Below are 21,990 nucleotides of genomic sequence, written 5' to 3' on the forward strand. Positions count from 1 at the left end.
CGCTTATGTCTATTTGAGCCCTACTTCAGTAAAGGTTATCAAGGTTACCAACTCAGCAGCCACCTAAATTTCAGCACCCATTTTACTTCTGTGTTTTTTTTGCCTTTCTTTTAAAAAGCAAGTAAAACTCCGTGGATCTCAGCTACAGCTGACGCAAGTTGTCCTCCACTGCTAAAAGCTCGTGATTGAGTCAGTGACAATGCTGATTCATCTCACTTTGAAAGCATGTGTTTAACATGTCTTTTTTCAATCTGCTGAACATCTGAAAACCTCAAGCATGGTGCCCATGCCGTCTCTTAAAAGTGTTGCCAGCTTTATAGCTGGTAAAATGAAGATAAATCAATACGCTGGACTGACAATGATGAGTGTTTTCGGTCCTCTTTTATCCCGAGTTGTGTCTCTCAGGCTACAAAGAGCCTGTCCTAACCATCTGCTTGGTCATGTTGAGGAATAAAGATGGAAGCCGGAGGTAGGCAATATGTTTTTGGCTTCACTGGACATAAAAATAAACGACAACTTTTTCCCACATGATAAAGAAAGTGGTCTGAGAAGGAATTGGACTCCTGAACCTCCTCTAGGGTCTGGTTATAGGATTTAGAAAATCGAATTTATAATAGGAAACGCTTGCCAATTACAGGTGTCTTCAGAAGGCTACATCTTGGCAGAGCACGGTTCAGATGCTGAGTGAATCAACACTGATTTAATTTTAGTGCATGTGAAGCACATGCGCTTGCGCACACTCATCTGCTTGTTGTTCATCTATAAGATAAAATTTTAAATCTCAAATGCACTAATTCAAACAAATCAGCATTGATAAATATCTCAGTTTCCGTAATGGCGTGAAGTACAAATTAAAAGTGACATCCTTGTGTTCAACTTTTAACCAGCTTTTCCTAAAATGACCAGTCAAAAATAATACATGATGGTTTTAAAGGTTTCTTGTCTTATTAGAAAAGGAGTCTGTAAAGAATAATGAATTTTGCTTCTTTATTGTCCATTTCTTTATGCCAACTCAGTTTTGCATTAGTTGGAAATGAACATTGGATTTAATATTCAGTGAGACTGTCTGAGAACATTTGAAATATGTAAATAAGTCCCTGTAGTGAGCAGTAAATCTTGTGTCGTCACAACAGACTGAACATTATTCCTGAACAGTTTTCTACAATATGAGGTCGGTCTTTAACGCTTTGTCAGGATTGAGCCTCAGAGGGTGTTTCTATGCGGTGTGATGCTGATACAGTCTGCGGCTGGTAGTGAAGCTTTAACAAGCCCCTGCCTGCTCTTCATCACTATAGAGCCAGATATGTGCCCATGAGTATTCATCAGGAAGGGCTAATGGGCCACAGCAGTGTGAACCTCTGATTTACAGCCCGTCCCTGTCAGGCCTAATGATAGGGCAATGGGAATGGTTATGGAAGAAACAGGTGCTGCAGAGTGAATAGATGCAAAGCAATGCTGCTGAAAGCCACGGGTGATTGTTGTTTTGTCCATTGCACAAATGCTCATTTGCAATATTGTGCTCACAAATGCATAATTATTGTGCATAGAAATTAGCTCCCTTGAAGTAAAGCATGGCTCAGTGTGCATGTGTGTGGGGCTGTAAGGTGGGACCAAATACTTGCATTTAAAAAAAAACAATGAACAGAGTAGGCAAGTTTAATGTTCAACTGTTTGTTAAATTGTTGTCAGCTTGAGCGTCGCATTCGATGCACAGTGACTCTTTTCTTGCCAGATTAATAACATATGGACCTTAGCGATAAGGGTGCACCGGTGAAATGATCTTCTACACAGTACAAAATATGCTGAATATAGTAAAAGTATTAAACCATGTAGACCAACCTCTGTAGAATCATCAGGATTATAGAAAAATATTTAACAACCAAACATTCCCGCTGACATATTAAAGCTACAGAAATCCATTGTGTAATCCAAAACAACAACACATCCACACGGCTTCTACAAAAAAGTCTTTGACCCTCACACTTGGCCTTAAAATGTGTCGAAGGTGATGGGCCCACAAGTGGACAGCTGAGACACATAATCATTTACACCTGTGTATCTAAGGTGTCCAGGTAAACGTTTGGCTCTACTGGAAGGCCAAGATGCCTCGAGCACAGTTCTCGTATCTGTCTGTTCATTTTTTATAGCAACAATGTTTGACCTATGCCTGTGGTTCCTCTCCATTTTGGCACATGGTTGCTTAAACTGAAGCACCTACTGTTTTGGACTGTGCCGCCGACTTTTTTCTGAAGGACTTAAGAGATAAAGATATCCACCAGTTTCACTGGGGGGGGGGGGGGGTTAAAGTACCCAAAATGGAAACATAATTTTGACATTTCTTTCATAGTTACTGTCTCTTAAATCACACCAAAACTTTTCATCTCCCCCCATCCGTCTGCACGATGAAGACTCATTACCCACATGGTGACCTTTTCAGTTTAAATATTAACAGCAGAGTAATTTCTCCATATTTATATTTCTCCATATTTATAATTCAGCATTCCTCCTCCTCTAATAAAATAAAAAGATTGGCACTTTAACCTCTCCAGCTACTTGGATTTTATTAAGTTTATAATATATTGTTAAGCTGTGTAAAGAAAATCTCAAAACCTTATTTGTGGATTGAACAGGTTCAGAAGTCTTAATGAAAGACTACAGAAAAAAACCTGAGCTAAAACATTTTATGTCACTTTAGAAAAGAAAAATAAATCGCATCGTGCATCAAGACCAACAGTTTCACTGTCAGTGAAACTCATGTCAGTGAAGTTGTTGTAGGTGTTCGGCAGTTGAAGCTCACTCACTGCAGGTCAGCTGGCACAGTTTACCGATGGATCACTGCACAGCCCACACACACATACACACGCAAAAACACACGGCGGTAGCTCTGTGCCTGGACCATCCCACACTCCAACGGTGTCTTTCCTACAGAGCCGGCAGTTAGGAGGAATATGGGAAAATCCGAAAGCCAAATGGATATCATGGAGAAATCAAGTAAACCCGGAAAGCGTCGCTGGACTGTTGCGGAAATCGGTCTGTCTGTGCTGCTCCTGTTAGTCAGCTGTGCCTTGGCCGGGCTTGTAGTCCTCTACACATCAGCTATGAAAGGTAAATGCTCTGCTACGATAACCGTGGAAAAATCCAGATATTACAGTAGTAATGGCATGTGTCTCCCTACTCTGTTTGTTTGTAACATCAAGGCAAAACTGACACATGAAATAATCCTGGAAGTATTTTTTATCTTTATGCAATAATAATGTGTGTATGTTTTTAGATATCCTTGGTAGAAAGTTTAATGTTTAATGTCACTCACAAAAATTTAAACATTAAGTTGGAAAATGCAACTGGCTTCTGTCTGATGGCCTTTTGTTTAAAAATATAATTCAACCCACTCAACCCAGTTATTAAAGTCATGATAAATGATTGCAGAGTTTGTCTGATGTTTTGATCGTTTTTCTTGCATCCGACTCAGAACAATCAAGCAGGCCGAGCGTGTCCAGGAGCTCAACAGGTGAGGGTAAGTATAATCTTCTAAGCTCAACACAGAATACACTGCGGGATGAGCGGGGTGCCATGTGTCATATTTGAGCCTGCACCTCTGAAAGACACTGTAATACTGTAATTCCTTTTACTGCCTGATCAGCAGAGCCACACAAAAGTGAAAGAACACAGTCACTGCTGACACAGGCATTTCCTCTCTCGCACAGACTACAGATCTAGGCTACTTAAAATTGGGTCTGAACTTCACACAACAACATCCTCCCTCTCAGCTGGGGCACAGTTTGTCAAAGAGTTCTCTCGTAATTGTTCGCACTGATTTTTCCAGGCCAGCTGTTACGCTCCAACCCCAGCAATGTGTGTACAACTGCAGACTGTGTTACCGCAGGTGAGAAATCTGCTTTTTCTTTTTTTTCTCCTGCTCTTACAATTTTGAAACTATCATCCTCCCTCAGTTGCCTTGTGAGATTTTCACCGCACTGTTCTTACGTCTCTCTTTCCTCGCCGACATCTTAAAGCTGCCCGGCTCTTGCAAAACATGGATGAGTCCGTGAAGCCTTGTGATAACTTTTACCAGTATGCCTGTGGGGGTTGGCTGGAGCGACATGTTATTCCGGAGACCAGTTCCCGTCACAGCGTCTTTGACATTCTGCGAGACAAGCTGGAGATTGTCCTCAAAGGTCAGCTGGGTGAAATCTTCAGTGTGGGTCAGTGTGGGCTGCAGTATTTCGGTGAGACATTTTCAGACAGAAAATGTTTGTTTGTGTTTGGTTGTTGCAGGTGTTCTCGAGACAGTCAGTGAAGAGGACAGAGATGCCATCAAGAAGGCCAAAATCCTTTACAGCTCCTGCATGAATGAAAGTAAGGCTGTCTACAAAGGGGCAAGAGAGCACAAGATACACTGACAAAAAACTGTATGCTGTTTATTAAATCAGTCAGCCTTCCACAGCCGGGGTATCAGCAGGGTTCCCCAGCTTGAACTGAAGACTTTTTAAGACCTTAATATTTAATACTTACCAGCTGTGCATACCAGTAATTTCTGCTATGCAACCTGGGCCTGGCTAAATTGCATAAAATCGTTTGCTAGAGTAACCTGTTAGAGTCACTGGGAAATTTATTTAAGAAAACTTGCCTTTTGAGTCAGTGAATAAATAGCTTTGTATCTCAGAGCAGTGTAGGTGCCTGCTGCTGGTCTGAACTCAACATGGCGCAATTTCTTTTAGTAGTGAGACCATAATGTTCCTGTTATGTTCTACAACTGAGATTGTTCTTTTTTCCCTGCAGGCCTCATAGAGCAGCGTGACTCGCAGCCCCTCCTGAAGCTCATTGAGAGTATCGGTGACTGGCCTGTGGCGTCAGAGGACTGGAACACCACCACAGGTACAAATCACACTCTGATTAATGCCTCCTGCCTGTTCTATACAAACAAGCACGTGTGCACATGTAACACCGGCACACAAACAAGTGCTGTTCTTTCTCAAAAACATCACGCAGAGCCTGTGCAGCTATATTTGCTCTCAGTGAATAGCTGCGTATAAGCTTTGTTGGTGGGATCAAGAGGCCGGTCGAGGCTTTTCAGTCGAGCAGTCAGGTGTGGGGTTTGGGAGAGTGATGCGTGGGCAGAAGAGCAAGTCCTCAATCAGGACTGTGAAGGATGCTTTAAATAGTCCCCTCTTCCTCGTGCTCCTGGCTCTTGCCACTTTAATTAAATGTAATCATGGATGGTGGCTCAAACAGAATTAGCCACGCATAGCTGCATCTGCGCACACCGATTTACAAAGCGAGCCCAGAAAATGTGCAGCAGAGGCATAGAGATTTCTGCAGCCAGGTATGCTGAATAGCTCCTTACAGCTAGATAAATGTTCTTAAACTGAGTACAAATTTCTCTTTTTTATTTTGCAGAGGAAGCCTGGAGCTTTGAGGACACACTGGCAACACTTACTGCTCATTTCCACAAGAAGGTTGTGCTGGACATGTATGTGTGGACGGACGACCGGGACTCTCAGCGCCATATTATCTATGTGAGAAAACATTTTGTCTGGGCACAATTAGTACATGACAGCTGCTATACAACTACTACAGATAAACCTGACATTTGCTGTTGTCAACAAGGTCCGTAAACTAATGAAATGAACAATCTGTCCAACTTCCTTCATTGACTCAATCCTAATCACACGTACTCAGACATTTGTCTGGTTTCTTTTCTTAAGAAGGATGAATAACATTCTGAATTGACTGGCCACTTTTTGGCAAATGGTACTCCAACAGGGGTAGGTTTTCAGCAGGATTTAGTGCTCTGCACCGAAGGACAGTGTATCACTCACTCATCGTAATGAAGACACATGTCTCCCAGTCCAACAGTGTGTCCCATTAATGTGTTTCAGTGTTTACAGAGACATTAGAGAGCATTGTTCAGAAGAATGGCAGCACTGTTCTGTCAGTCAGTCCATCCTTTCACTTAAAATTAAAACATCTCAACAGCTCATTGCTCATGGATTGCTATGAAATTAATGGTACCCAATAAATTAGACAGACCTCTCTCTTCTTCGTTCAGCTGGTCTTTCTAGGCGTCACCACAGCATCAGGCACGTGCGGGGGGGGGGGGGGGGGGGCTAGAGGGGCTTGAGCACCCTCCCCTTTCCTGATGGGTGCCCAAAGTGCCCTTTTGTTGAGGCAACTTTTCAAAAAAAGTTATTATTATTATTTTTTATGTGTGTGTGCGTGCGGAGTCCTGTCTGTGCCCCTCAACAATAATATGGTTCCAAGTGCTGTCACCAATCTTTGCATTTTGTTATTATCTCATGACATTTAATCAGCTACCATCTCTCCTATGGACTTTTTAATGTCTACAGTCTCAGATCAACACAGCCCTTCCCTTCCCATATTAGATTCTTGATGAATGTGTGTTGTTGTTATTCAGACTGGCTCAATGTGCCCCTTTTTAACTTTGAGCACCCGCCCCTTTAAACCTCTCCGCACGGCCCTGCAGCAGATCACCCTATCTCTAACATCTTCCTCCGTTACATCAATCCTCTGCATCTCCTACTACATCCACAAATCTTCTTTGTGGTCATTCTCTTATCCTTCTGCCTGGCAGCTTTATATCTGACATCTTTTGTCCAGCATACTTTTGTTTCCAAACCACTCAGCCTGAGCCATCACTTTGATGTACTCATTTCTAATTCTGTCTGCTCTGGTCAATCCCAGTGAGAGACTTAATATCTTGAACTCTGAAACGTCTTCAGATCTGACAGTCAGACAGATAATTGAGTTTAGCATGCGGATTTTTGATTATCATTCTGTTACAAACACATCTCTGCAAGTATTTTATGGATTATTGGTATGAAAAAGTGTTTAATTGCTGTCCTTATTCTTATATTTTGTTTAGATTGACCAGCCCGGGCTTGGGATGCCATCTAGAGACTATTACTTCAATGATGGAAACTACAAAAAGGTGATACGCAACATTTCACTCAAACCCTGATAAAAAACATACTGTTATCTTCATGAAATCTTGTGGATGTCTTCTCTTGTATTTGATTTTGAAAAATGAATGCATGAGATATCTGCCTCCATCACAGTTCAGTGCAGGTGAAAAGGATTAATATTAAAAGCTAGTATCTGGAACCTGCAGTCCAATGAAAACTGCTCATAGTGAGATCTCATCTTGAATAACAGTCAGTTTGGTTTGGGAAAAAATGTGCTGTTGAGTTTCACTTTTGCAGTTTTTTACTCATATAATACTTAGAATATTCGTTCTAAGCTTTTGTTAAAATAAAATTAATATATTCAAAATTTTATTTAATCTATACCACAGGTTCGAGAGGCCTACCTACACTTCATGGTTTCCATTGCAAAGATAACCCGAGAGGACAGGAATTTGACTCAAGATGACGACCGAGTGTGGGAGGAAATGATGCAAGTGCTGGAGCTGGAGACAGACATCGCCAATGTGAGTGCCAGCTGCAGCAGGAAATGGAACTGTGAAACGAGGTTCAGGAAAATTAACAATGACAAGATGAAAAATGAGCACCTCCTCTCTGCTTCCAGTAAATGAGAGAATCAGACAAATACATATTGGAACCAGGAGATCAGCCAAGCTCTTAACCATCCTTTTTTCAAATTCATGCCTCCTAGGAGCATAACAAATGAGACTCTGCTGATGAAAGGATAGCAAAATGTGACTATATAACAAAAAAACAAATCAGTTTAGATTTTTTGTTTTTCCTTCCTGTTGCCTGACAGGCTACATCACCAGCAGAGGAACGCCAAGATGTCACCATTCTTTACAACAAGATGGCACTTGGTGAACTGCAGAGCACATACACCTTTAATGTAAGAATTATTTCACTTCATTTTTGTTATTGAGGTGCAGGCAGGTCACTCTGATTGGTTACAAAAAGTCAGATTGCATTGAAGTCTATAAGAAAATGATCGTACTGCTTGCATGATGTATAAACTCACTAAAGCCTTTCCTGATGACTCTTTGGTCACATTCACAATTTTAATGCCTTACTTTATAAAGCCTGACTTTTTGAATATTTTGGGCCTCATTGTAGTTAAAAATGGGATAAAGCAGGGTGTGCTTTAGGGTGAGATTCCACTCAGGTTCCCTTCCTCTCTTCTTCTCTCCAATTTACCAAGACGTCGACACCCAAAATGCTCGGTTTAAGGCTTCAGAATAGGACTTCACTAAAAATGGATGACCTCATAATAACTACCAGGACTCAGTTAGCATGTAAAATGTTAAAAATCTGTGATAGTAAGATCAGCAAAAAGACTTTGGAAGGGTTGCCAAGAGAAAACCTTTTTCTCTCTAAAAAGAGCATGATAGCACAGCTTAGGTTTGCAAAGCAGCATCTGAACGAACCACAAGACTTCTCAGACAATGTCCAGAATGGACAAAGGCCAATTTCAAGAATGCAACAATGGACAGATGGGATCAAACCACCACATTTGGTAAAAGCCAAACACCTCATACGAACTGTCAGCACAGAGGTGATGATTTGGGCTTGTTCTGCAGCCACAGGTCCTGGATACCTTGCGGTCACTGAGCTGACTGAACACCAAAGTATTGTAGTGTCAAGTTTCTGAAAGCTAAAGCTTTGTGCCATGAAACAGAACAGCGATCCCAAACACAGCAGCAAATCCCCAGCAAAATAACTGAACATGGAAAAGAAATCACAGTGTTGCAATGACTCAAAGTACAGACCTCAACCCCAATGAAATGATGTGTTTGCACATGAACAACTACCTCCAAACCTCAATAAACTGAAGCAATGTTGTAAAGAAAAGTGGGTCAAAATTTCCCAGCAGTTATGTGAGAGACAGATAAAATCCAGAAAATATTACTTCAGGTTATTGTTGCTAAAAACGATTGTACACGCTACTGAATCATGGGGTGTGGTTAGCTGTTTATAGGACTGCAAAAAGCCCTGTGAAAACTTTCTTTTTCACATGACTCCATGTACTGTTTATGAGAAAACATCCGTTTCTGAAATGTAAATGCAATTTATATGCCTTGTTTTAAATTTTGCAAAATCACCTCATTCCTTTTATTATTAAGAGTTAGGAAGAAGATCGATGACCCTTTTCCTGTACAGGAAATATGAAGATATAACCGGCAACTAGTTAGGTCAGCTTTGCATAAAAAGTTCCCAAAATGCAAAATATTTCTCCAAAAATCTGCAACAAGAAGCCCATATGGCAGTTAACAAGCGCAAGACTGCTGGTTAATAAGGCAGCATTGCTTCAGAATTATTCAGGTTAATGCTTTTGACTCTTACATGTGATACTTATGTAGCTGCAAAGAAAGTATTTACAGAAAAAGAGACCTTTGGAAACATCTCTTGGATCCTGTGCACAACAAGCGGCCAGTGTTCAAAATCTGCCGTGTTATTTTTGTGAGTAATGACGCCTTGTACAATGTTTACACCTTGCACATTGTAATTGATGGTACCACTTTAACTTGTTGTGCATGGTGGCTATTTTGGACACCGACCGACACGGGGGCCATATTTGATAGCTGAAATTAGAAACGTTACAAAAACCCAGGTGATTGATATATGCTTTTTTTTTCTTTTTTTCTTCTTTTTTTTTCTTTTTTTTCTTTTTCTGCTCATTCTGTTGGTTTTTGGTTTTTGCCCTTCTCCCCCGTCCCTCTTCTCAGCTGTTTCTCTTTCCCTCTTTCTTTCTCCCCTTCTTTCCCCCAGTCAAATCTGTCCCATATTCAGTAAGTGGGGAGAAAAAAAAAAAAAAAAAAAAAAAGAAACGTTACAAAAAAATGGCTGAAAAAAATAATGTTGTTATTCAGTTAAAAAGGAACATTTCGTAAGCATCCCCCAAATACTCACATAAGAAAGGAGCACACTGACTTATTGGAAAGTCAGTGGTTTGATTCATGGCTCCTCAAATCCGCCTGTCTCTTTAGGCGAGATACTGAATCCCAGGAAAGTTCCTGTTCTTTCCTTCACATTGTGTGTGTGTGTGTGTGTGTGTGTGTGTGTGTGTGTGCTTTCAGTAAAAAGCACCATATAAATGCAGTTAATTCACAGTGTTTGTATGGCTTTGGTCAAAAAGCAAAAATCAATAAGTAATTAACATGTTTCTTTAAGAAATACTGTTTATCAGCCATTGTTCAACCTTATTTTAAACAAAGGAGGTGTTGAAAACCATCTTAGTTGAATCCAATGAGATGTAAAATCTTTAAAGATTTAAAGTTTGTACCTATGAGTGACCCCTCACCCTCTAAATTAACTGAGAGCTGGAAGGCCTACAACATGTAACCATATTAAATTATAACTATACACAAATAAAACTAAATATGTTAAAAATATAATATATTTGTCTTGCAGGGTTTCAACTGGACACGATTTATTCAAGGTGTGCTGTCGAGTGTGTCCATTGATGTCCAGTTGGACGAGGAGGTGGTCGTGTATAGCGCTCCCTATCTTGAGAAGATGAACGATGTTCTCTCCAGACACAGTATCAGGTCAATCATGGACTGTCATCCAAGGAGTCTGTAAAGATTATATTATAACTGAAAATATACACTGCAACACAGCTTAACAAAAACTATTAATCTTTGCAGAACTATGCAGAACTACCTCACCTGGCAACTCATCATTGACAGAGTTAACAGCTTGAGCCGCCACTTTAAAGATGCCAGAGCGCGATACAGAAAGGTTTGACATAACAGAACAACATATGCTAATGCCAGCTTATTTGAAGACAAAATAACTGTATTTGTGTGTGGTTAGACTCTCTATGGGACCACTGTCGAGGATGCTTGGTGGCGAGAATGTGTCCGTTATGTCCAAAGCAGCATGGAGAACGCAGTGGGAGCTCTGTACGTGCGCGAGACTTTTGCAGGAGAAAGTAAACGAATGGTGAGTGCTTTTGGCCCCGAAACCGCTTCGAACACAGCAGAAAGAAGTTTGAAAATGAGTTTAAATTCAAGTGAAACACAAATTCTGCTTCGTTGTTACGTATTTGTAGCATTTTTATCCAAACGCCAAATTGGAAAAAAAAAAGTACATATCATTTATTAGCACTGATGCTTTGGAAGAATTAGACAGTATGGGGATAACTTGCCTTCTTTATTTAGAATTTATCGCAGGTTTTAATACATGCTGAGTCAGCTGAGTTACTTAAATGCAGCTTTACTTAAACAGAAAAATAAAAAGGGGGTGCAGGTTACAATTGTTAATGCAGGAAAAGATAAAGACATGGATAATTTGCTCTACGGTCTAGGCTTGAACTTTTTTAGCAGTATTTTTGAGCTGCAGTGCCACAAAATTAGGAAGCCAAATAGGATGAGACTTTCCATTAGGCCATGCTTAACATTTTTATCACACTAGACAGACCTATTTGTAAACTCAAAACATATTTTTTGGCATATTTTTTCTGAGTTTCTCCTTTAGTACAGGACTCAGATTCTCAGTCTTTGTCATTTGTTCACAGGTGAGTGACCTCATCAGCAAGATCCAAGCAGCGTACGTAGAAACACTGGAGGAGTTAAGCTGGATGGACACTCCCTCAAAGGAGAAGGCGAGAGAAAAGGTATAATATAAATAAAAGTTTTTGTTGCTTTCCTCAGAGGGTGATTGGCATTATCATACTGATTGCTCTGCATCACTTCAAGGCCATGGCAATCAAGGAACATATCGGCTATCCAGATCATATCCTGCAGGAGAGCAACCAAAAGCTTGACCAAGAGTATGCCCATGTAAGTAAAAGCCTAGTTTCTAGTTTTTCTAAAGATTCTCTCATCATTGATGTGTCACATTTCTCTTTTTAGCTAAATTTCAGTGAAGAACACTACTTTGAGAACATCCTGGAGAACCTCAAGTCAGAAGCCCACAAGAGTCTGAAGAAGCTCAGAGAGCCTGTGGATCCTGACTTGTAAGTGACTGATACAACTGGTCCTGTTTCAGATGTAGTAAACACAGATGTAGTTCTGTCTATCTAAAAATGTACTGGGTGCACTGAATGTACTGCTGCTGCTCCACGTCCTTTTAAAATAACTCAAAGGATACTAAAAGTGAAGGTTAAAATTCATTTTTCATGGTGCAAAATGAGCTCTGCGCATGAGCTGTACAGCTGCTGTATTAAGTATAAATGTGCCTTAATAAAGCCTGTCACACCTCAGGTGGATCATTGGTGCTGCTGTGGTTAATGCATTCTACTCACCCAACAGAAATCAGATTGGTAAGAGCTTTACAAGAATCACACAAGGCCAACGGCAGCCTCTCTGACACATTAAAGATGTTTTTTATAGTAACTCTCCCTCCTAATCACATGCCTGTTCAGCACTGCTAGTACTTGTGATTTCACTCCCTCTTTGCCTGTATCCATCCAGTGTTCCCTGCAGGAATCCTGCAGCCGCCGTTCTTTAGCAAGCATCAGCACCAAGCTCTTAACTTCGGCGGAATAGGGATGGTTATCGGACATGAGATCACGCATGGATTTGATGACAACGGTGAGATGCTGGTGACTGATAAGTCATATTTTTAGGAACCTGAAATGATGAAGGCAGTTTGTTTTTAAGTAACCTTTTATTTCAAATTTGTTATTGCTAGCTAATGACAATGATGAGTGTCTCCGTGCAGGGCGTAATTTTGACCAAGATGGTAATATGCTGAACTGGTGGAGTAATTACTCTGCTGAGCACTTCAAAGAGCAGTCGCAGTGCATGGTGCAACAATATGGCAACTTCAACTGGAAGCTAGCAGGCGGACAAAATGTAAGCAGTTGCAGCACGTACGAAATAGCATGTTTTGTCTTGGCTGTAATACCGTTTATTAAGCGAGCACCACAATGAGTGTTTTCACACTGCTGTGTGTGAATGGTTTTGTCCGTGTGATTGCAGATCAGTGGAATCAGCACTTTGGGGGAGAATATTGCAGACAATGGAGGGGTTCGTCAAGCATACCAGGTTGGATGTTAGACGCACAAAACCCACATGTTACTATTTCAGCAGCAGTGACAAACTCCAGAAGGCTTATAATAAACTTTCTGTGTGGGGATGTGTGTTTACAGGCTTATCTTAAGTGGGTGGAGATGGAAGGTGAAGAGCCTCGTCTACCTGGTCTAGACATGGATCACAAGCAGCTTTTCTTTCTTAACTTTGCCCAAGTAAGTAATGGGGGAACATGAGCTAAAACCCGAAGCTCACAAGGAGCATTTCTTTCAGTGGATACTTTGCGCTGTGAAGTAAACAGAGCAGCAGAAGGAGAGGTTCAGGGCTTCAGAGGGTGAAGCAATCCCAAAGCAAATCACTGTTGAGCAACACACGCAGCTGTGTGGCAGAGTAGCTGCCAAAGTAAAGAGCATCTTGGTGCCACAGTATATAAAGCAAAGGCAGAAAGCTGTCACTGACAATAAAACAGTACAAATAATAAAAAAAAATCTGCTCCTCACTGAGATAAAGAGATAAAAAAATGGACATATAAAAACTGAGAGTTGATTTATTAGGTGGGATATTAATACTTTAAATACACAAAGTATTCAGAAGTATATTTGGTTGGTTTAATACAAAGAGAAGCCTGTGCAGTAATCAAAGTCTGCAAAAAATCGAGCGAAGCACTAATGCATTATTTTTTTCCAGGTATGGTGTGGTGCTTATCGGCCTGAGTATGCCAGCCAGTCCATTAAGACTGACTCACACAGTCCTTTAGAATACAGGTAAGAAGCTTTAGTATGGAATAATTTCAGAGGTACACTAATAACATTTTATTTTTGTCAGAACCTCAGACGTACCCTTAAGTCCTTCCTCTCCACTCAAATGTGAGATCTGTGCAGTGTCATTTCTCTGCACTGAGAAAAAGGACTTTAGGATCAAATCTTTATAGAAAGCACTGAAGTAAATGTGTATATATGAAAAAAATACACACACACAAACACACACACATATGTATATATACATAGTGCGTGATAATGTAGCTCTGAAAAGCAGAAAGAGGAAAAATGAAACTGAATAAAACAGAATTAATATTATGTGTTTTGTTTTATATAATGACCCAATGAAGAAATCTTACTGACTAAATAAAGATTTGGATGCAAAATAAATGCTGCTGAATTAAAGTGTTGGTGCAGCTATGCTGAAAAAAACCCTACTTTTTACAAGCAGCAGTCCTTCATTTTTTAGAGCATGTTTGTTGGAAATTTTATACATTTACAACACTGGAAATTCATTCAGCAGGGCTATTTTATATAAAATCAAACAAATTTAATGTATTTATATGATATGATATATCTTTATTAGTCCCACAAGGGGAAATTTCATAAACTATATGAAATACTTATACATATATAAAGTGTTTTGAGTTTCATCTATTTTTAAAATTCACAATAACTTTAGTATATTCACTTGTACAGTTTTACCTTACCATAATAGTATGAATGTTCTCAGACGTACAGATGCTCTCAGTACATAGGGGTAGATCAAAGCTTTTTTTTATTGCACGTCATTCTTTCCAACAGTTATGAGCCCTCATGACTTCTTAAGTACAGCACATACCCACGTGAAGTTTTCAGACACATTTAAGCTGTTAAAAACCACAACCAAATCATCCACCCACTCCAAGTGTCAGCATAATGTTTTTCCATAATCAGCTTTGAGCATGGGCCCACACTGATGACGTAGAAGTCTCAAAAATGTATTAAACATGATACACTCGGTGTTAAATGGTTAAAGCTTGCGGGTAAGTGTGGAAGTGGCTCAAAAAATGAGGTACTGTGAGTATAATTATCACTTATTTGCACTTTGTAATTCATAGTTGTGCTTTTATGACTGACCTTTTATGACCTTTCCTCCCGTCTGAGTGCAGCTGCACTCCTCAGCTGAACAGCTCTGCTTTGCTTTATTCAATTTAAAGATTCTCCATACTGAAAATATAAGCCTGATACTCCCACTTGTCATGACAAAGGATATATCCGTGAAGTACTGGTGCAGTGTAGCTCAGTTTGTTGATCCAAATGAGTACTTGGAGACTGAACTAACACCATCAACATACTTTAGCTTTTATTATCCTTGATGTTCTGCTTTTCTTTTGTCCTCAGGGTCCTTGGATCGCTCCAGAATTTTGAAGCTTTCTCAGAAGCCTTTCAGTGCCAAAAAGGCAGTCCAATGAACCCTGAGCTGAAGTGTCGGGTCTGGTAGAACTCCTGAGATTTGTTGGTTTTCTTAGCATGGGCAAGTCAAATCAAAAGAATAAGTTGTACTTTAAAACCCACAGAGATATCCTGCTCATGACTTATTCCAGTATGTTTGGGGCCGAGTGATGACGCAGACACGTGCATATATGGTACCGTAGGTGTTTTTTAAACAGCTGGCGTCCTCAGTACTCCATAGGTTCTTAAATTTAAAGCACGCAGATTGTAAAAGAGAAACTTGCTTGAATATCTTATCAAGTTTGAATTATTGTCAGTGGATGAGGAGGTCAGTTGTTCCCTTTTGTTTTGTTTTTATTTGTATTTTTTTAATGTCCCACATGAATGGAAAGGCTACATGGAAAAGATGAGACTTTTTGAAAGGCTTAATGAGGTTGACTTTAAATGCCCAGCGAGCATTTGTTGAACAAATTCTTCTCATAAATCTTAAGTGGATTTTTGTAATTTAATGTGTAGCCTTTCATCTGATGTACTGTTTTTAAGACATCGTGCCACTTCAGAAGGAATAATGGTGAGCAAATCTGACTCTGGCTGAAGAGCATGAAATAAATGAGAACTTACGGCTTTGCTGATGCAAAGCTACAAAAGAATTAGTCACACTCTGAGAGTTTGGTCATTCACTGTTACATGAAAACAAATTGCTTAAAGACTTTAAGACTGTTAAATCTTTGCAGCTTTAACCTTAAATTAACACTCTGAGGGAGCTGCTGCGTTTAGCATTTTTACACTTACGGCATGGATAAATATTTAACATTTTCAAAGCTGGCTAAGCAGTTTTCTAAGTTTCTTTGCCACATTTTGCAAATGATTGTTACTCAATACTCTACCACGGAAATGTACTATATACATGTACTGTATGTCATGACACTTTGCTGTGGCCTGCTCCTTAGATCGTGAGAAAAAAAACCCAGGATTTGTTGGAGGTCGAGTGATGTGACATTGATATTAGTTGCATTATTGGTTACTCCCACTTTTGACTGTAATCTGTTTAGACCCCAGTTGTTATGTGTTTCTGAAGCCGAGAGGTTAAAGAGCTGAGCTCAAAATCCTTAACATGACGTGAACCTACATTCATTTTATAAAATAATGTTACTCGTGTGAGATCTGTAAGTTCACATTTAACCCAAAATAGTGCTTGGGTTTTTAGTTTTGTGCGCTTTCTTTCCGACATGAGTGAAAACTCACACAGACATTTAGCCTCTGGGGCGTAGCCAATTACATGCTGTGCTGAAATGAGGGGAAAACCCCCTCAGATACACTTGGACAGGCAGCAGATGAAGTGGTTTTCTTCTGATCTTGCATTGATCAGTGTCGTATGAGATGAAAGGATGGAGCGCGGTGACCGCTGTAGCTGATCCACAAGCTCGCACTGAAGAATGGGGCTTGTCATTAACAAGATGGCCAGGGCCAGGACTGTTATTTTCTACCTTTATTAACAAGTAATGACAGGAGAATCAAAGAGGATGGAGACACTGGCTGCCGTAAGCCGACATTTTTGTGCTGGAGAGAGCTTTCAAACACAAACAACACACACACACACAGACGGTTTTGAATGTTTGCTGTCACTGGTCACATTTAGGGTGGCCTTGGTTAACTGAACACGACTGTTAGGTCTCAACAGAGGCTGCTAAATTGAATGTGCATATTGAAGCTTTATACTTTCAGAGGGTCAGTCTCAGTGCTCCAAACAACAAAAACTGTTGTTTCAAACAGGGGGGGGGGGGAGAGGAAATATTACTGAGAGATTTTTCCCCAGAATCTAAGTGATGACAGTGTGCTGCCATCTCAAAGACAAATGTTTGACATTTTGGGAAATGCATTTAAAAAATATATACATGTAGGTATTCATTTTCATATTTTCACATTTAATAACAAAGAGGAAACAGTTACATCTGACTAATGGTAACAAAATTCACCTTTCAGCACCTTTGTCGTTTATAAATCACAAGGATGTCTACTAGAAATTACAGCTACTGTATATACTTAAAGATTTTCCCAGAGAACAACAATCACTTGGCTACAGTTAATAACCCTGGCTGTATCTAAAATCATTATGTATTATATTTTAATTAAGCCAGACCCAACTTTATCACAGGTGGGTAAAAAAAGCAAAGGACAAAATAGTTAAAGTCTCTTAACCCGTAAACCTTGAAACACGAAATAGTTACCAGTAATTTTTTTTTTTTTAAATCTTCTGACAAAATCTTCTAAACAATATAAAGTTAGGATGCAAACCTCTAAGTCAAGTTTGGCAAAAGTTAATTAAAAAACAAAACCTGCCAAAGAATCAAAAAGAGGCACAACTGGGGGGTAAAAAAAATGTTTGAAAATCAGCTAGCAATGTGGCTCAAAATCAACTATAATCACAATAGTTGCAGTCTACTATATATATATATATGTGCTGAGAATGATACAAATAACTTTGTTGAGTGAACTGGTAACTGCAAGGGTGGGAAAGGCAGGGGTTATCCTAGGGCAGGTGGTAATAGCATGATCTGAAATGACAGAAGGGTTAGAGTTTGAATAAGCTGTGACAGAATCTTCTCCCAACGGAGGCCAGAAACTAACACAGCCAACCCATAGTGGACCACCAGGAGCAGTCATGTAGAAGATAAAGGGTGCAGGCGGACAGGCAGGAGGGACGAATGGTCCTGCTGGAGAAGTTGAAAGCAGAGCTGGGACAAAGAGACGGGACAGTTGCTCAGAGCAGGATACCTACTCGCCACTGTGCAGCTATTTTAGCTTGAACCTGATGTCACCTGATGTGAGGATAATGTCTTTATATTCCTCAGTTCTCAGTGTTTTTTGAACCAGAGAGATAAAACACTGATAGTTCAATTCAATTAAGTTTTATTTATACAGCACCAAATCACAACAACAGTTGCCTGAAGGCGCTTTATATTGTAGGGTAGACTCTACAATAATCAGTGTTGGGCAAGTTACTTTGAAAAAGTAATTAATTAGAGTTACTAGTTACTCCTTCAAAAAAATAACTGAGTTACAAGATTCTGAAAGTAATTAATTACTTGAAAAGTAACTATTGCGTTACTTTAAAAAAATGTTTAACCCTCTGGGGTCCGGGGATAATTGGCCATTTTTAACCACTTTTGATGTTCCCTCCACATTTCACCTTTAAAAACTATTTACTTTGCCTTGTTTGGTATCATTCTTTTCAGCACAACCTCACGTGTCTGAATTTACAGTTATGTTTTCATGTTGACATACTGTATTAACACAATTGATCTAAAATCAGACAAAAAACATAAAATCCGAGTAGAAAAAGTTATATTTTTTTACTGTAACAACCAAAAAACATGTTTAATGAATCATATTTCATAACTTTAAATGCAAATATAAATTCTCCATTTTAAAATCATATGCACAAGCTTTGCAAACAACAAAGTTATTTGCAGCCATTTATCTTTTACCCCCTTTTCTTTTTAATAACCATTCAAACTGTTTACATAACAATCAGCTGTTCTGCATTCAATAAGATGCCGCACAAATTATTTGTGCCACTCCAAATATTTCTGTCCACTATAAAGGAGAACATCACAGCCTGATACCTGCAGGTCTGAGAGCAGGTGTATCACTCCTGTTTCTACCTGGAGACAGCAGTCGCCTCATTGTTCTGACACACAACACAGAACTATCCACAACACTACACACTAACTCCACAAGACACATTAACTACACACTCCAAACACGCTAAACGTCACAAATCTCTCACATCTCAAAACTCACTCTCTCTTTTTCTGCTCTCTCTCTCTCTCACTGTGACTCCTAAAACTTCCCCCTCTTCCTAAACAACCAAATCTCATGTTGCCATATCATTTTTTGATTGGTCGACTTGGTGCATTTTTCCACCAACACGAAGGGGCTGGGTTTTTTTTTTTTTTTTTTTTGGTCATAAGCAGCAAGTGCTTACTAGCGCTGTCCTTAGACAGTAAACGTGATGAAACTATTCAGGAAAAACACCGGTATATATTGTTTATCGTGACTCTGGTTTTACGTGGCCTATCAACACAATTTAAAAACTGGTATATATCACCTTGTATGTCTTTAAGTGGTCATGTGATTGGCTTACCATGACTACTTTATTCTTCCTCAGTCAAACAGCAGCACTCATGCGATCGTTTTGCCCCCTTAGCTCCAGGTGTTGTGCTAGAAAGTGATCGTGATTACAGTCCGTGGGAGCGCGCGCAGCTGCTTAAAGCTGTAGCGCCCAGATTACTTACGTAGTCAGCTACTTCCGTGCAACTGATATAAGATGCGGTAAGCTGAACACAGCTTCAACCGTCTGTTGAAAAATAGTAACGTGACCGCATTTTCTTGTTAGTAACGGTAACGGCGTTGTAACGATAGAGACAGTAATTAGTTAGATAACCCGTTACTGAAAAAAGTAACACCGTTACTCCCATCACTGACAATAACACATACAGGACTGGACAAAAGATAGAGGAGAACGTCAACGACACTGGCAGGAGTTCAGGTATTTGGTGAAGACCATGCACTCCAGGTTCCCGTCAAAAGTCAAAAAAAGGCTACTCTCAGCCAATCTCTGTGCTCCTCCAGAGCAAGCTCCACAGCTGTCAGTTCACAGTTGTTAGCATCTTCTGTTCTTTCTTTACCGGAAAGCTTCCAGCAGAAAATCAAAGGTATATGGATGGACATACAGTGAACGGTCACTCCCAAAGTTTGTTAAAGTCCTGGAAGTGCCAGCTGATGAGCTTCTGTATGTCACCAACAAATATGAGTACAAATGAAACTGTGAATCAACATGAATTGCGAAGTAGGAAAGAATCATGACAGACTCTGGTCAATTTTAATTACGTTTTATTTAGCATCAAAGGTAAAGAGCCTACAATAACACAGAGAAGCAGAGTGATACTGTGTGATGGCATTTGAACATGTCAGACTGTAAGCATAATTTAAACCAAGAGCAGTAGAGGGTCACAAAACCGTGTGACCCTCTACTGCTACTGAGCAGTACTCTACTGAGTGACCGACAGGTGCATTTTTAACTACTAGAGAGGGCGTTTTCTTTCTATAGCTTTAGGCAATTTTAGTTCCCTTTGGACTGATATGCGATTTCCTTCTGTTTCAAGTTTTTTTTATGCCGAGCCCAGTGAGGTATCAGTCCTCTGCTAACTTTCTCAAAATGTCAGATGTTTCCTTTGAACAACATCGCACATTTTAAAGCGATGCTGGGAAATGGTTAGAAGACAAACAGTTTAAACTTCATGTTTTGTGCAACAAGTTGTTAACTGAACAAGGGTATAACAAATAAAACGTGTTATTGTAGATGCTTGATGTTCTCCACGGAGGAAAATCAGGTACAGAAGAAAGTGTGTCTTCACTTAGTTTTAGCACCACATTTACCTAAATTGTGAAATTGTGTCGTTTTGAAGTTACCAACTAGAAACGCATTTTTTGCTATATATGAACATGTTTCAACCTGTATACCCATTTAGAGTTTATTTAGCTAAATGAATATTTATGAAATATTATTGCTTTGCAAGATTCCAGATGTTTAAGATGTTTTATGAATGTTCCTGCTGCTATGTAATTATCTAGACTGCTATTTTTGTGACTCAGATATGTTATTATTGCCATTAAAGTGACTGTCTCAACTGGCGCAATCTCAAGTCTCTCCTTTAAAAGTGCAATTTATTTTTTTAACATAAAACATGACTAAATCTTTTAGAAACCATTCTCAAACTGCAAAAGACTAAAAGATGGACACAGCCACAACTGCATCACCCATCGGTTTGTGCACTACCTTTATACACCTCATGGCTAGCTTAAGGCCGTCCCTATCTCTCTTTCTGAAACCAGGAAAGGCCATTTGTTGACAGGAAGGGAGAGCGCTAAATTATCAGTGAGCAGACTTGGTTAGGAAGGTCACAATTTCCGTCAGACAGCCGCAATAAAAATCCTCCAAATGGCACCAAGACAACACAATCTGGACAAGAAGTACAGTTCAGTTTGTAACTATTTTTTAAAGCCAGTAATTACAATCACTCACCACCAAGTTACTCTTGAACAGTAAGACCCTGCATAAATAAAACACATAAACAGACTCGGCCTGCAGACCATCACCTGAGTGCTGGTGATCCACTCGTTCCTCTAAACGTTTCAACTTTAAATAAACTCTTAAAAAAATATATTTGTTTACTGTTTACTCTTACTTGTGTCACAGGCTGGCTCAAGGAACTGACAGAGGAGAGGAAGACTTGAACTTTTAACTAAATATTATTTTCATAAAATGCAAGATAACCATAATATGAGGAGAGTAACTCAGTAACATCAGTGGAGTGCATGCATGAGGAAATAGACCAGTGTTAGGTATCATGACAGAGGGCCTAAAATATCATCTGAATCTAAGTTTATGTTACAGGTTTGTGAACTTGTCCAAAAATGCTATATAGTAAATTTAATATATGAGCATAAAATGAATCAGAAGTGACATTTTTCTATAAAGTGAAGCTACAAAATGGGCCAATTTCAGCTTTAAATTATAAACAAAAAGAGCTGTAGGTGTTAATATTTGAGCCCTGTCAGTTTAGATTTTGTTTTTAAAGTAAATTTTTGTGGATTTTTATCTTTTCTCCTGAGACGACAGTGAAGAAAAGACAGAAGAGAGGAGACAGACATGCAGTGAACATTGTCAGAGCACAGTCAAACCCAGACCTCTGCATTAGCTTTATGACATATGGGTCACCTGCTGTGCCCAGTGAGCTAAAACAGCCTCCAGAGTGTTGAATTATTAATGAAAACAATTCTTCTCTCATATCAAGAAGTCAAATACCTCCTGACCCA

General features: G+C 39.6%; 1 protein-coding gene across 1 annotated transcript; it reads left to right on the top strand.

Annotated features, from left to right (window-relative positions):
* Positions 1 to 2,847: 2,847 nt before the first annotated feature.
* On the top strand, positions 2,848 to 15,755 carry mmel1 (membrane metalloendopeptidase like 1). The gene is made up of 23 exons (XM_026167658.2): positions 2,848 to 3,105; positions 3,470 to 3,514; positions 3,824 to 3,883; positions 4,014 to 4,175; positions 4,276 to 4,356; positions 4,780 to 4,875; positions 5,398 to 5,516; positions 6,884 to 6,949; positions 7,313 to 7,447; positions 7,741 to 7,830; positions 10,350 to 10,486; positions 10,586 to 10,679; positions 10,755 to 10,883; positions 11,458 to 11,556; positions 11,639 to 11,722; positions 11,795 to 11,898; positions 12,146 to 12,204; positions 12,356 to 12,475; positions 12,606 to 12,739; positions 12,866 to 12,931; positions 13,036 to 13,131; positions 13,604 to 13,680; positions 15,058 to 15,755. Exons 1-23 carry the CDS (start codon positions 2,949 to 2,951, stop codon positions 15,155 to 15,157), a joined length of 2,310 nt encoding a protein of 769 aa, XP_026023443.2. The 5' UTR covers positions 2,848 to 2,948; the 3' UTR covers positions 15,158 to 15,755.
* The last annotated feature ends 6,235 nt before the right edge of the window (positions 15,756 to 21,990 follow it).

The sequence above is a fragment of the Astatotilapia calliptera genome, chromosome 5 (assembly GCF_964374335.1).
Source record: "Astatotilapia calliptera chromosome 5, fAstCal68.1, whole genome shotgun sequence".
Lineage (NCBI taxonomy): Eukaryota > Metazoa > Chordata > Actinopteri > Cichliformes > Cichlidae > Astatotilapia > Astatotilapia calliptera.